At 41.0% G+C, this 16,416-nt stretch overlaps 1 protein-coding gene across 2 annotated transcripts in view; it reads left to right on the top strand.

Moving 5' to 3' along the window:
• MYO1D (myosin ID) overlaps positions 1-16,416 on the top strand; it is a 276,727-nt gene that overhangs the window by 167,685 nt on the left and 92,626 nt on the right. For both annotated transcript variants that reach the window (XR_013975215.1, XM_080924358.1), the window contains exons 19-20: positions 133-237; positions 6,402-6,515. Coding sequence is in view for 1 of the 2 variants with exons in the window: in XM_080924358.1 (XP_080780484.1) it covers positions 133-237; positions 6,402-6,515 (219 nt within the window). In the remaining variant the exon portion in view is untranslated. The remainder of the gene's footprint in view (positions 1-132; positions 238-6,401; positions 6,516-16,416) is intronic.

The raw sequence follows: 16,416 nt of genomic DNA, 5'->3' as shown, positions 1-16,416 counted from the left end.
TCTAACATCTTGGCGGGAAAATAAAAGAATGCATGTGAAACCATAGGTATAGTTATAACGAAGTAGACTGAGCAGTTGTCTTAGAACCTACAGTCTAAGAGTTCTCCTCTTGCTGTTCCCTTGTTCCTTCAGAAGCCAGATACACCTCAGACCTCAGGCACTTTCGTCCCAGTTGCTAATGAACTGAAACGCAAGGACAAATATATGAACATTCTCTTCTCCTGTCATGTCCGAAAGGTAAGTAGCTCTTGAACCAGACCATCCTGGAGGGAGAAGACTGAGAGGAAATATACATGTGGGCCTCAGTGAGAGCAAGCAGTGCCAGGCAGCTGGGGGCAGCCCAGTGAGCAGCCCATCTGTGCTACAGACATGTTGAGAAGCCTGACTTGACAATTTAGAGTTACGATAATAAAGCCTCCCTGAGGGAAGTGGGTAGTCTTGGATAACTGTTTGTTGTTGTTGTTGTTGTTGTTGTTGTTTTCATTTATGTTTTTGAGACCAGGTTTTATAAAGTCAAGGCTGGCTTCAGAATCACTGTGTAGCTAAGGAGCTTGAGCCCCTTCCCAGTCTCCCTGCCTCTGCCTCTCCCGAGCTGTTCTCAGATGTGGGCCACCTTGCCCAGCTTGATCTGCGTTCCTTTTGTAAACAGCTTTGGTGCTTCCTTCAGGTCAAGGATTTGTATTTTACTACATGTTTGTCCTTCACAGCAACTATAGGTCGGCTCTTTACTGAGTGGTTAGTTACTGCCTTTATACAGGTGTCATTGCTGCTTTAAAAAACTAGATTTGTAGGAGCTGAAGAGGTGGGTCAGCTGTTGAAGAACCTGCTGCTCTTCCAGAGAATCTGGGCTTGGCTCTTAGCACCTGTGCCAGGCAGCACCCCATCTGTAACTCCAGCTCCACGGGCATTTAATGCCTCTGGGTTCCATGGGCACTGTGCTCACGGACACACATGCATACGCATAATTTAAAAATAAATATATTAAAATACAGACAGAAGAAATAAGAGAAACTATAAAGAATAAGCTTATAAAGTAATCCCAAAACAAATCCAAATATTAATAAAACCATGCATTGGCTTAACAAAAGATACTATTGTCAATATAGCACCATAAAAAGAGAAAATTCAAAAAGTTAGCAAAGACCTCAGAAAAAGCATTTTGTTTCAGTCTTAAGAAAAATATTTAATTCCAGTATATGATTCAGATCAGAGTAATGAAATGTGGTTCTCCAGCTATAAATCTGGCAGACTCTTAAAATAATAGTAAGGAATGTTTCCAAGGATTTAGGGGAACACTGCTACCTGGATTTAAGAGTTCTGAGTGGGCAATTTGGAAGATTTACCAAGATTTTAAATATCTATATTACTTACCCCAATACTCTACAACTCCGATTTCCTTACATGTGCAGATGTACATGTAAGATTGTAGTGGTACCTAATAAAAGTTTGTTTAGTAAATTGTAAATGTGTGCATTAAGACTGCAGTCTAGCTGTTTTTAATGAATAGAGAAAGAATACAAATGGGAAGGGAAGAGATAAGAATCAATGATAGTGAGTAAACCCCTGAAATACAAGCAAAGGTGCAGTGTGCCAGTTGCAGCGATGGCAGAAGACTAGCCAGTGTGTGCAAGGCTTCATTCCCTCCTCATAGCACCGAAGGAAGGGGAAAGGAAAGAGGGTGACCGCCCCATTAGACAGCCATTGTCTCAGAGGAGCCGTGACACGGCCCAGTGAATTTTCTCACTTAAACTCAGCTGAGAGCCCTCCAGAGAAGTAGAGACAAGTACACAAGCAGAAGAGAGAAGGCTGTGTGGAAAGAACCCTAAGACCTTCCGAGGGTCAGGAGTTGAAACATCCAGTACATACTCTCAGACACGTACAGGAGACCACTCTAGACTGCATGAGGACCACCATCCCCAAAGGAGAGGGGTCGCATGCTGGTGCTCAGTTAGGAGACCTGGGGAGCATGAGGCAGGGCACTGTCAAGGATCTGCAGCAGTATAGGAAATAATTAACCCCTTTTGTTCTCCAGAACAAACCTTAAAAGCACTTCTGGAAAGGACCAAAGCCTCTAAGTGGCCTAATAGCACATAAGAGAAAGCTCAGAAAGGTTTCTAGAATATCCAGCACTCAGAGGTAAAAGTCAGAATGCAGGCCATCCAGTCAACAAGCCTCACAAACAACACATTGAATTCATAAAGAAATCAAAACTCAGGCATCCAAGAAGACTCAGACAAGATTACTGAGGCAATCATTGGCATTCTATTTTATATATTCAAAAAGCTTCAGGAAAGATTGGACATGTTTGATAAATACATAGAAGACTCTTACTTGACTTACAGTTGAACTTATAACATGAAAAACATGAGAGAAAATGCAGTCAATGAGATTAATAGTAACTTAGACTTTGTAGAGGAAAGACGAGTGGATTTGACTGAAATGGCTCAGATGGGAAAGGTGTTTGCTGCCCAGTTCTGGTGTTTTGTGAGGTTCATTCCTCAAACCCAAGTAAAGGTAAAAGGAGACAAATGGGGCCTCAAAGATGTCCTCCAACCTCCACATGTGCACCTTTGGCACATGTGCACCTTTGGCACATTTGTGCAGAATAAAAATAAACTGACATAAAATAAATCTTATCTGCATAAGTAGACTGTATAAAATAAATCTTAAAAGAAATCAAAAGAAAGGGAGAAGAGGAAGAGCACTTGCCTAACATGTTAAGGACCTGAATTTTATTCTCCAGAATTTGTCAAGGAAAAAGATATAAATAAAAAACTCAATGAAGACAAATTCAAAAATGTGCGACAAATGTGGAACAAAGAATAAATAGAACAAAAGTAAATTGAAAGATGATAAATTTAAACCTAACCTTACTGACCATCATATTAAATGCCAATGGTCCAGTCACCCCAATTAAAGGGAAAGGTTGTGCCCTCCTGGCTCTGGAAGCTTTTACCATCTGGGAAGCTCTCCAAACCTCCAGAGTTCCTGGAGGTTTCATTCCATAGGCAGGACTGTTTAAGTCACTGTTGAGTGGTAATTAGCTTAGCCCCTAGCCTTAGCCTTTCTTCTCCCTCTGAGGGTGGTTGCTGGGGAGAGCCTGAATGAGAGTTCAGCCTTCTAATCATGCCTTGGTCTTAGCAACCAGCCTCCATGACTCCTTTACAAGGGTTTTGGGAGCCAGGAGCAATAGGACAGGTTGAACATTCAGAATCTGAAACGTTGTGAAACCTGATCATCTTGAGTGCTGGCATGACATTGGAAGTGTTTCAGATCTCACACATGCAGTTTGAACATTCTAAAGAAGAGTTCAAGTCCAAGTGATATGAACAGGACAACGGCTTAGACTGAAACAAATGTCTTTGGAGAGAGTTTGCATCATCAGCTGGTCTCCGCATTCCAGATGTGAGGTCTGAACTCTGAAACCCAGGAACTCCATTTTATTGACTAAACCTAGAGTTAATCACACAGTCAAAAGGAAGCTTTTGTTATCCAGATGTACACAGCCACACAAAAAGTTTCAGCCATACGTCCTATTTGTAACCACAACACAGGAGTGCACTTGTACCCACTACCTAGGGAGGGAGGTTATGCCCACTCTTGTTTCTGGTATCATGCTATCTGGTAATCAGAACAGTCGAAGAGAGTCAGTGGTTCTGAGCATCCGGCCATCTGTAGAAAAGCCTGCTGCAATCCCTCTCATTCCAAGGAAGGCAGTTTAATGCCTGACAGTTTCATCCTGGGTTGTGGTGAGCAAAGGCTGAAGAATTCTTGCTGATGGCCGTGTATTTCTAAGTCTAGTTCAAACACCCTTTCCTGCTTGCTTAGACTATGTCCTCTGTAGAACCTTTTAATCTCAAAGGTACACCAGGCATATTTGATATGGTATCCTGGAGCGCTGGTTCTTCTGAAGCAGCTGCTTTCCCTAAATAGCGGTTGTTATAAAGTGTCCGTTAAGGTGAGAGAGAGGCCACTGCACATAGCTGCTGTCACCACTATGCTGTTCTGTTCTGACTCTGCAGCAGCTTTCTCTCTGACCCCCTGTGGAAGTAAATACCCGAACCTACAAACAGCAGCCTCGAAGTGGCTAGAGAAAGCAGGAAGCTAGGAACCCCACCACCACCCCCTCCACACACACCCCGGGGTGAGGATTTTAACTTTGAGTACAAGAAACAAGGCGAAGTCTTATCTAATCGGAGTCTGTGGTTCAGCTTTGCTATCACTTCGCAAAAATAAATAGGAAATAAAAGCAGTGTTTCCCATCCCATAACAGTGTTAAGCAGGGATTCCCCCGTGTGTGTTGAATTTTTCATTTCTGTGTCGTAGAGCCAAGTTAAGCAATCTACAGCTTTTATGCTGTTAGACTTGATGATTTTCACACTTACCTGATTCTTGTTTTAAGATTTGAGTTGCTGAGATAGAAGGTAAATATTTGTTCGTATGAATATTTCTGAACAGCTTCTGTCTGCTTTAAGGTTTTTTTCCTTGTTTTTAGATTAACTCATTATATATTATAAAAAGGACCTGTGCTCTTTTTTTCTCAGCTCAAATGATTTTGTGAGATTATATAACAGGATTTTGAAATTATAGTCTCTTGCACCTCATTTGTTTTTTTGGGTTTTTTTTTCTCCATATGATTCCATAAAAGATGAAGGAAATTATTTCCACGTATTTTTCAGTTTCTCTGCTAGATGTTCTCTGTTCTACATAGTGTAAGGTTGATGAAGATGATGATGAATGTCCTCCAAAAAGACGTTCACAGCACCAGCATTTTGTTAAATATCAATAGGTATTTGTTCAAAAAGGATTATGTACTGTGGGAAAGCTGGGTTAAACATACTGCTTCAGTGCAGAATTCTTGGGACCTTTGGTACCTTTCTGGGCTGTAGACATCATAGTGAGAGCTGTGGTTTGCAGTGTTAATCCATCCATCCAGACTGTGGCTCTTTCTTCCAAAGCTCTGCAGAAAGCTGTGCACAACAGCCAAGAGGATCTTCACACTCCGTGCTCAGATCTTCTGGGAAGTACCAGTTGTCTGTTATGGCAAACACAGAGGCTATGCAAAGTTATCCCCAAGCATACAAACTCTAACATGTACACTCTTTTAATCATAGGCACACTTGCCTATGTTGACTGAAAAATAAGCTTTTATTGTAGAATAAATGTTTAGGAAATGGACTGATGGCTAAAACCAAGGCAAAAAGAGAAGGTAAATTTCCGTATCAAGTTTGAATTTTAGTTTACCACATTCTGTCTGTAGCCCTGCCTGACTGGAAGCAGTTATCTGCACATCCTACCAAAGCACAGTGTGTTCAGATTAACCTCTAACTTTTTTGTTGGTATATTGGAAATAAGAATTGGGGGGGGGGGTAAAGAATGTAGAGAGAACATGTATGACATATGGCACATCTCAGGATGCCTTTTGTTGGGGGAGGAGCTTCTTGTGTTTGATTGTCTGCTTGCCTTTCTCAGTGCATGGGAAGCTTGACAATTCGAGTTGAGAATAACGTTGGGACTGGAGGTTATGAGCACATGCTGATCTTAGAGGATCCAGGTTCAGTTCCTAATACCCACAAGTGCCTGTAACTCCAGTTCCAGGGGATCCACACACTCTGGCCTTCGAGGGCACCTGCACACATATGGTGCACATAAATAAACACACACGGCACACACATACACATTAAAGAAATGACTGAAAAATAAATAAACATGTTTTTAAATGTTAATCCAGGTACACTGATTAAAATATTACCTGAAATATCCTAACAAATAAGTAGCCATAGTTTGTACAATGTGCCATGGTTAATTTTAATCTCTTAGGGGAAAAAGTACCTGTAACGTTGGGTATTTGACCCTCTGTCTAATATATTCTACAGAAACTTGTATACCTTTAAATAATGTCACTTTTGTTTTTTCCATATTTTTTGTGATATTATTTCAGTCTTGCTTATTGCTCTCATTTCCAAATGCTAATCTCAGCTTCTTAAGATAGCCCGGAGCTTCTGGCATAAATGCTATCAATTGGGTTACCTGTCAATTGCTGAGTTAAATTAATTCTTAGTATATTTTAGATATATGTTCCTATCAGACATGTGAGTCATAGAACCTCTGCTCCCTATTTATGGGTGTTCTATTCACTCCCCTATGGGTCAAGATTTTATATTCCTAGTCACCAAGTTCTACATTTGCTGTGTATTCCCTGACAAGCTATAAAAAATTTTAGTGGCAAACTCTACGTATCTAGAAACCACCATTTCTTTAACATCATAATGTGCCATCTGTGGTCTCCATCTACTAAGACTTCATCTCCATAGTCAGCACCTCTGAACCTGGGTACTTCCAAACACAATTTGGTTCCTTCTTCATGAGATACTGTGGCTCATCGGTTTGGTTTTTTACAGGTGAATCGATTTAGTAAGGTAGAAGACCGAGCGATTTTTGTCACTGACCGTCACCTGTATAAAATGGACCCCACTAAGCAGTACAAGGTGATGAAGACTATCCCACTGTACAATGTAAGTATGCATCAAATAAAAGACTCCTAATTCCTGCACAGAGGCCAATGGATAAACATGCAGCCTCTGGCTCTGGGGATCCCATGTCTTCCTGGTATTTTACACTAACTTCCTGTTGTACCAAAGCAGTTTTCTAAAAGAGGATTCAAAGTTTCTTATAGAATAACTAAAACAGTGGTTGTATGTTTACACATAGTATAGACTGCTTGTACATAGTATGTTTTCATACTTTTATAAATGTCATGTGTCCATGTGGGCACACATGTCTGCACAGGTGCATGTGGAGGTCAGAGGACAACCCAGGGGCTGTTCCACAGGAGCCATCCTTGGTCTTGGAGACAGGCTCTAACTCACCTGGAACTTACCAAGTAGGCTAGGCTGGGTGACCAATGAGCTCCAGGGACCCTCCTGTCTTCCTTCACTTGCCCAGTGCTGGGGTTCTGAGCATACAGCTCTGTGCCCAGCTTCTTCATGTGTGTTCTTAAGCTTGGGTTCATGTCTTTATGCTTGTGTGGTAAGCACTGAGTTATCTCCCAGCTCTACTTTTATAAATTTCCTACGAAAATGGAACCAAGTGGAAAATTACTTTGTAAAAACATTATTGCTTTCACTTACTTTTTTCCATATGTGTGTGTGTACGCATGTATCTATGTATGTGTTTGTGTGTTTTGCACATGTGGAAGCCTAAGGTTGGTGTTAGGAATCATCCTCAGTTGCCTTTTTCACCTTATTCTTTGAAGTAGAGTCTCTCCTTCAAATCCAGAGCTCACTGATATGGCTAATTTTTCTCTGAGAATTCTGTCTCTGCCTTCAAAAGCTCAAATTATTGGAGGGCTGCCATGCCCCTGGACATTCACATGAGGATTCAAACTTCAGTATACACACTTGCACAGTAAGCACCTTAACCACTGAGCCAGCTCCCTAGCTCCCACTGCTACTATTTTAAATGTGAGTTTATGTCGCTCCCAGAAGTTGGTCTTTACCAATACATTTTACAACATTCATTTGCTAGTTAAATGATTCTGATCTAAATCCATGCTGTAGTTCACTATTATACCTAGGCTTTCAAATTCTACAATCACTTCTGAAACACGACATTTGCTGGCTATCTTCCTGAATCTCAGTATGAAATTTCACTTTTGTTGTTTTTGAGACAGAGCCTAGCTGGTCTCAGACTCACAAGCCGAGGTGATGTAGAGCAGCCAGACTACAAGTGTGCACCATCACAGCTGGTTCACGTTTTCCCGTCCAGCAGTGTTAGTTTTACACAAGTGACTGTTCGGATCCTTTAGAAGCGTCTACTGACTACTGGGTCTTTTAATCTGCTGGGCAACTTTTCTGCCTGTGGTTCTTAAATAGGGAAGTTTGTTTACCCAGTGCTGGGGTCTGTGAAAAGTATTACTTAAAGATTATTTTAAATCCCTTTGGTCCCTGCAAAAAGAAATAGGAAGCATATTGTTTTGTGGCTTCATTTGGTTTCTTCTGAGGTCCTTTGGCAGTGGGGACAACAACAAAAGTATTCCTGGCTTTGCTAAGTGACTTGTGCATAGCAGTGGTACCCCTCCATCTCACCCCACCCTACCACACACACACACACACACACACACACACACACACACACACACCTCATTTCAGCACAAAGGTCAATGAATTGCAGCTAAGAAAAGACTTCCGATGGTATATAACCTTCTTAGCCAAGACCTGAAATCTATCAGCCACAATTTAAGCCTAACAGCCTGCAGTCTTGGAGCAGGAGAGAAAGGAGAGTAGACGAGGGAGAAAATCATATTTTGTCAAAGTCTAAGGAGGTATGAATGCAAGCAGAAATAATTATAGCATGTGATTTGTTTCTTTGCCTTTATTTTTATTAAGGGGAACCTATCAAGTTGATAATATAAGTTCAGCAAATAGTTAAACAACTCTCTAAACTGAGTATCTTCCTTTTAAAGTTTTTGAAAGATTTTTTTGGGGGGGTTTGTTTGATTATGTGTATGTGTGTATCTTGGTGTAAATATGTGCATATGCATGCCTGGTGCCCAGAGTCCAGAGAGAAGTTGGATCCCTGAAGCTAGGGTAACAGCTGTTGTGTGCCACCCAGTGTGGTGCTGAGAACTGAGCCCAGATCTGCTAGCGTGGAACATGCTCTTAATGACTGAGCCCTGTCTCCCACCCCATCTTCCCTTTCTGCACTGACTGTAAGTAAAAATTTTAAAACCCATTTATATTTATAGTCACTTCCCCATAATTATTGCTAGTGGCATTGACAGTTATCATAAAGAACGATGATATTTAACTGCTCTAGGAAAGTGGACACCTGAGGGATGGACCGCCACTGTTGTAGATGTTCTGAGGGTTCCACCCATGTCGCTTTGTATCCCATGCCATTTCTGTGCACACCATCCTCACTTCCAGCATCCAGCATCTTTGTCAAGAAGCTGCCCTCATCCGGAGCTCCTGCCCTCTCAGGTAGATGGGGCACAGTGAGCAGTGGGCATGGGCTGTCATAGCCCAAGTCTGTTCTTCATCACCAAAATTGTTTTTAGAGCTTCCCCTCAGAGCAAGCTGCAGTGCCCACAGGGGTAGCTGCCTTTCTTCTCCTGACCCAGGTCCCTCTCCTTATCCTCCCAGATCAACCTTGCACTCTGATCAGCCCTTGCCTTGCCTCTGTTTCTGGGAAGAACTAACTTCAGAACAATGGAATGGCTGCCTCCTCCAAGGAGGCAAGCTGGATACAAAGGGGGAGCTCTGAAGAGGTTTTTTAATATTGAAGTAAATATTATGCCCAAATATTTTATTATTAAAACAGTTTGAAAGTAAAACCAAAGGTAAAGGCAATGACGCATATGCTGATGCTAGAAACTGGGAGGAGCTAAAGGGCAAAACTTTCTACATCAGTCATGGCGGGGCACTTTTGTGAATCCTGAACTGCCTTAGGAGGCTAAAGCAGGAGAATTAGGTGCTCACAACCGTTCTGAACTACGTAGTAAATTAAAGTCAACCTGAACACTATAGTGAGACCTTGTCTTCAAAATAGATATTTAAATTGTGTGTGTGTCTGTGTCTGTGTGTAAATGTGTATGAGTGTGTGTGTTATATGTGTGTATGTCCACTTTAACCACGTCCCTTCAGCCTGTGGCCACTGGCCCCTCTAGGGGTCTTAAACAGCTCCACTGTGCTCCTTGCTTTTGCTGTATCTTGAAGTGTAATAATCAGGTTCAAGGGACCTCAAGTAAAGTGAGGGAATGGGTTTGAAGACACAGCTACTGGAGAATTTGTCAGGATTTTAGCACCTGAATACCATTGTCAGTTTAGACCCTCAATAACAAGCTATTCAATTCAAATTACTGTTTATTATGTAGATGCCACATAGGTGTTGGGGTCATAGAAATTCAAAGTCACAGACTCTGCCTTTATTCCTTCTCACTGGAGGAAAACAAATATACGTGTGTGTGTGTGTGTGTGTGTGTGTGTGTGTGTGTGTGTGTGTGTGTGTGTGTGCGCGCGCGCATACACAAGCAGAGTAAGGAGTCCTCTGTAGGAAATGTTCAGGGTCTTGGTTTGGCGGTGGCTGCCCAGGTGCGGACATCCATCAGGGCCTATCTGAAATGTGTAAACCCTACTACATGCTTGTCATGCATAGAAATAAAAAGGGAGAGAGAGAAAGGATGCTCCGGATAAAGAGGGAGGAGAGATGTCATCAAAGAGGGGGAAAGGAGCAAAGAAGAAAAATGATCAATAGCCTGGGGAAGAGAGCAGCATCCACAGAGAGTGCTGTGTGAAGCCATGTCCTTCACAGTGGGAAAAGCTTCGGTAATATTCCACAGCCTGACTGTTCCTCAGGGGAAAGGCAGCCATTGACTGCATCAGGGTGGGCCTTTGATGAGGAGAATCTAAGGGTCTGCACACGGAACTAACAATACCTACAGTTGGATCCTGCTCTGTGTTCCTGATTGAATGGTAGCTACTCTCTTCATTCTAGTTCCCTTTCACTTTTTGTTCACTTAGTTGTTAAGAGAAGGTCTTACCACATAACCCAGCCTGGCCTCCAACTTGAGGTCTTCCTGCCTCAGCCCCCAAGTGCTGTGATGACAGGAGAATCTTACAGTGCCTGGACTTTTCTGTTCTTCGGTTATCATGTTCTAGCTCTCTTAGATGGGTGCTTTTAACTGCTTCAGTTTTAAAATATTTTAAATGCATTTGAGACTTTATATGTTTATATTTAAGACTGGTTTGAGTTGAATTTTATTTTTTTATGTGATACTGGGCTTGTTTTCATTTTTATTGTGAGGTCTTTTTTTTTTTTTTAGGATATATTTTATTTATATGAGTACACTGTAGCTGTCTTCAGACACACCAGAAGAGGGCATCAGATCCTGTTACAGATGGTTGTGAGCCACCATGTGGTTGCTGGGATTTGAACTCAGGACCTCTGGAAGAGTAGTCAGTGCTCTTAACCGCTGAGTCGTCTCTCCAGCCCAAGCCAAGAGCAGTTTAGTAATGTTATTTCATAAATGATATTGTTATTTCATTATGATGCTTGAGTGTGTATGCTCATACACATAGAAAGAGACTTTATTTCCCCATTGCTCATCACTGCCACACTTACCATAAATTAAGAACTCACATGTCCTCTTCTTGTTTCCATACCATAGTCTTGTCAGTCTACTGGTTATCCTTGTACCAATTATAATTTCTACTACAGTTTTATGAATTCGAACATGACAGTAATTTCCCAGACCCCTTCTTTTCAATTCATCTCATCTATATGGGGCTGAGTCACAATAGTAGCGTGTTTGACTTACGTGTGAGAAGACTAGATTGATCCCCAACACAACCAAGCAAAGCAAATGAAATTTGCCCCATTCCAGACTAACACTCATTCACTACACCACAAGAATGTTGCAGATGGTGACAAAGGTAAGCCTGTCGGGAGAGATGTAGACGCCTACCCAAAATCTTATACATAGCTATTCATTTTCCCTAACCCCTGGGAACCACTGGCCATTTTCCTGACTAGAGCTCTGGTTGTACCTTCTCTAGAATGTCATATGTCAGCATCATATAATATGTAGACTTTTCAGATTGGCTTCTTTCACCTAGCAACAAGCATTTAAGGCTACCTGTGTCTTTCTATGGCCTGGTGGGGCTTTTAATTTTCTTTTTCAATCAGTGAATAATATTCTGTTATTTGGAGGTACCACAGTGTGTTTATCCATTCACTATTGGAGGACACTTTGGTTGCTTCTAGTTTGAAGCAGTAAATAAAGTTACTAAAAATACTTGCGTGCAGGTTTCTTATATGGACACGAATTCTTGGAACAGTTGAATAAATACAGGTTATACTCAGCTTAGCTCTGTAAGAACTGCCAGTTTTCTTCCAATGTGGCTGTACCATTTTGTATTCTAAGCAGAATTAGGGTGCCTAGTTCTTCACATTCTCACTTTGATATTGTCCAATTGTTTGTATTTCACCCATTCCAAAATGTGTATAGCTAGCTATATGTGTGTGTATATATATATGTATATATATATACATATATATTTATAAAACCCTAAAATATGTAACTCAGTATCCACTAAGTCTTCATTTTTAACCATAAAAACCATTTCCCTATTCTCTCTTAGTTTATATTAAGATGATAAAGACTAATTTTTTAAAATAAACCTAAGCTAATTTGTTTAAAGATACAATTGGCACCTTTCTCCCCTATGACTAGCAAGTGTTTTACAATCATTTGTCTTTTCAGAGTGGTTCTAGTCAGTCTTCTCAGGAAAGATAAAAATGGGACATCATAGCAGATCCTTGAGAATATTTTCAGCAAATACTTTCCTCACAAAAGACATATCACATAATAATAAAAATGATCTGAGAAACATTCAAGTTACAGGTAACCCCTCTAGCAGCTAAGTAAGTGGCTGTCTGCACAAGCACTGCAGGGTTGGGTTAGGCTTTCGGCCAGCTGCAATCTGTGTTGCTATCAAATCAGTGTGTTCTCTCATAGTCACTTTCTGTACTAAATTTTTACATTGTGCTTTTAAATTAAAGCATTAGTTCCAATACATTTGTCAAGAAAGGTTCAAATTTTTGCAAGAGACAGTATGGTCAGGATTTGAGTATTTTATGAATAGGAGAGATCTGTGCTTGCAGCGACTTAATAGGAGAACAAAGGAAAGATACTACGTTACCTGCATAATTAACAGTACTGGGTCTAATGCTTTGAACACCATGTCTTTGACTGAATTATCCTGAGAAAACACAGTTAAGTTGATAAAAAAGATGGCTCCCTGTGGTTGGGGCATGCTGCTTAAATAAATGTATGTTTGCATTCAGTTTCATGTAGATGCATTTGCACCCAGACCCCAGTGCTCAGGAAAGAGGCTGCCTAGATTAGGTGGAATTAAATCTGCTTGTAGCTTTCGAGGGAGACCATGTAAGCTGAATCGCTTAGCCTGAGTACCACCGCAATTCTTCTGCCCTCCTTTTGTTGGTGTTAGTTTTGCTGATGAATTAGTCTGGAAAAATGGCTTGAATCTGCCCATTAATGTTGTTTTGATATAGACCCTTTTATCAGTATGGGCTTGAGGGCTAAGGACATAGCCAATTAATTACTCTCATCCTTCCTTTAGTTCTGTGAAATACAAAACAAACAGGGAAGAGGAAAGAGACAATTATCTGAACTGATGTGCAGGTTCCGTGAAGCTCAATGGCCTGTAATTATGTCACGCTCCGTGCTTTATTACTCTGTTTGACGTGGCTTGCTAGAGAGATGTCATTCTGTTTAGAAGATGGATTGTCCTTTTAATGTATACAGGGGGTGAGTCCTGTTGAAATCCATCCGGCAGCCTGCTCTTCTCCCAACCACCATTTCTAAAGCACCCTCTCCTCCTGGCAATGTCCCAAGGGAAGGCGTTTCCATAGTAACCTCAACAGAGGCAATCAGCTGTTGTCTGGCACTGCCTGAAATGGTGTGTGCTAGCCTTCTCCCTTCTTGAGCCTCCCTCAAGCCTTTAAAACACTGTATTTATTAGTCCTCTTTAATGGAAGTTTATAATCCCTTAATGTCACACTCTGAGTAGCACTCTGGTTTATTTATTTATTTAGGTAATAAATCTACCTTCCTAATTAATTCTCAGCAGTCCTGGGAGCTCTATTATTTTGAACATCTTGCACAAATGTTTATATTTCTGCCTGTTGTAACAAAGAAGCTCCTTAGCAAAATGAGATATTCAGAAACCTCTATCTATACTGGAAATAAATTTGGAAAAACGCAGTGCTAAGGTTCCAGATGAATTTTAAGGTTATTTTTTTCTCACTGTGACAGTAGTAGCAAAGCAGTCTTTCTCCTATTGTATGTTTCAGCACCCCATGATTCTATTGATAAATTCAGTGAACATAGATATATTAAAATCTTCGAAATGTGGTATCAGAGACATATACTCTCCTAACTTTTATTAATCAGAGCGGTGGGGCGGGGCACATGAAGAGCTTTCTACTGACTGTTTTCCTGGCATGTGTGCAGAAGTAAGTGCCTTTGTTACATTGGTCAGACACCTTGACTTATGCAAACAGTACTAAGCAAATCGAGGAATAGTCTCTTTCAGACACCAGGGAGAGTCCGTCTTCATCAATACTACACCCAGAAAGTCGATTTCAAAGATGTCTCAACACAGTATCTGAAAGGAGAAATTATCCAGGCATCTCGTTAAAAGCCATCTTGTTAAAGAAATGCAACACCTTTTAAGAGCTAAAGTAGCCCCAGGAATGGTGGTGCATGCCTTTCATCCCATTGCCTGGGAGGTGGAGGCAGATCTCTGAGTTGGAAGCCAACCTGGTCTACAAAGTGAGTTCCAGGACAGCCAGGTCTACGCAGAGAAACCCTGTCTTAATAGACACACAGACATAGACAGACAGATAGATGAAGAACTATTAAGTATAAGAAAGTAAGCATACTACCACTTACTTTTCCAGAGATCAGATCGCTGGAATCCAGATCCTTTCAAAACAAAACCCTAGAGAAGTATATACAAGCAATTTCTGCATTTGCAAAATAGATGTCTGCATTTCCACCATGCCGATGGAATTATAGGCTTCCTTTATACAGCTGTCTTATCAGGCACTGGGAATGTTGCTCTGTGGTAAAGCACTTGCCTGGCATTGTGTGAACCCTGGGTTCCATCTCCAGTTCCATAAAAAGAAATAAGTAACTGTCCTGTCAGATTTCTTATGTGCACTAAGCATTTTTGAGCAGCATCTCTGTGGCATGCATTTGACAACACTGACCGTGCAAGAGGACTCCATACAGTTTGCCTATGACAGCTCCTGCTCCATGAGAGAAACAGATGCATTCAGCACAATGCCTGGGGGTATATGCCCAGCGGCCCTTAGGTACAGTCACTGTAATGTCTTATTCTCAAAAAGAAAGTTGTATTCATAAAGGTGAAGCATCCCTGCCAAGACCTCCAAAGTTCCAAACAAAGGAACTGGGCTTCATGCCCACATCTGCACAGCCTAGCACCCAACCTCTGCTACCCACTGCCTCCCATTTACAAAAACACACAAAACTAAAATCTCTTTGGAAGGATACTGGGAATCAGAGCCAGGGTATTGCACATAACTAAGCTATAGACTTAGCCCTAATATTTTATTTTCAAAAGCAAATAAATAACAATAATAAAACAGCTAGTATCTGTCACAAAGCTAATAATGTGTTTAGTGGCATAATTGTGCTATATCTCCAGCTTTAAAAGCCTGGACAGGAAGCACCTTTCATAAGTGAAGAGACCAGTTCAAAAAGGAAGTGGTCATTGATATGAGGTTTCAGTACTGTGTTTCTGACCTCAATCCCCAAGTTAACTACAAAATTAGGCTTCTTGATGTACCCTGTGCAGGGGTGTATCTCCTTGCATTGTCTTTGTTTACTTACATAAACCTTCCTTACATTATTAATGGTTTCTTTCCAAAACATTTCATCTTAACCTGTAGAGTACAAGTTACTGATGAGACCTCTGAAAACTGGAGCATCAAGACCTAACTTTTACATCAGCCCTGTTCTGCCTATCAGTGAGTGGGTGGAAGGATGGTCCATTAGTATTAATGAGAATTATAAAACAGTTGTTCCATTTATATTGAGAGGAAAAATAACAGCACCTTTGAAGAGACCTGCACATCATTCTTGAGTTCTCACAGACCTATCTTTCCACAGACAAACTCTGCAAGAAAGGATGCTACACAGGAAGATAGCCCTTTCAAAGTTAGCCTGTTGCTTAGAGATTTTAATTCGGATATTTCAGTTCTAACTTGGGGTTCTTAGGACCTTAACTATACACTAGAATAGTCTGTGGAGTTAGGAGGTTTTGTGCTGGGACTTTTGTTTTTTTGTTGGAGATTGAATCTTGAGCCCCTGGCGTGCTGAGATCTCTATCATGGGCTGTATCCCAAGCTTCTCATGGGGGTGGGGGATTAAAAATTCTGATACCCAGGCTGTACTGGATGCTGGTGAAGTCAGATCTTTCAGTAGGCATAGGGGAGAGAGACTCTCTGTGCCTTGCTTTGTTCATATGTGGGCTCTTTGAATGGATATAGGGACCCAAGTAATACAAATGCTGTTTAACAAGGGAAGTGCATATAAATTTTACTATGTTTTCATGTACTTAGGAATCTACACAAGAGTCAAGAGTGAAGAAATGGGGCTGGAGAGATGGATCAGTGGTTAAGAGCACTGACTGTTCTTCCAGAGGTCCTGAGTTCAATTTCCAGCATCCACATGGTGGCTCACAACCTTATCTGTAATGAGATCTGATGCCCTCTTCTGGTGTGTCTGAAGACAGTGACAGTGTACTCACATATATAAAATAAATTTAATTAATTAATTATTTTAAAAGAGTAAAGAAATGACCAAAA

This window comes from Micromys minutus (assembly GCF_963924665.1).
Source record: "Micromys minutus genome assembly, chromosome: 10".
Taxonomy (NCBI): Eukaryota; Metazoa; Chordata; class Mammalia; order Rodentia; family Muridae; genus Micromys; species Micromys minutus.
The sequence above is the reverse complement of the archived record's forward strand: the minus strand, read 5'-3'. Positions and strand labels throughout refer to the sequence as shown.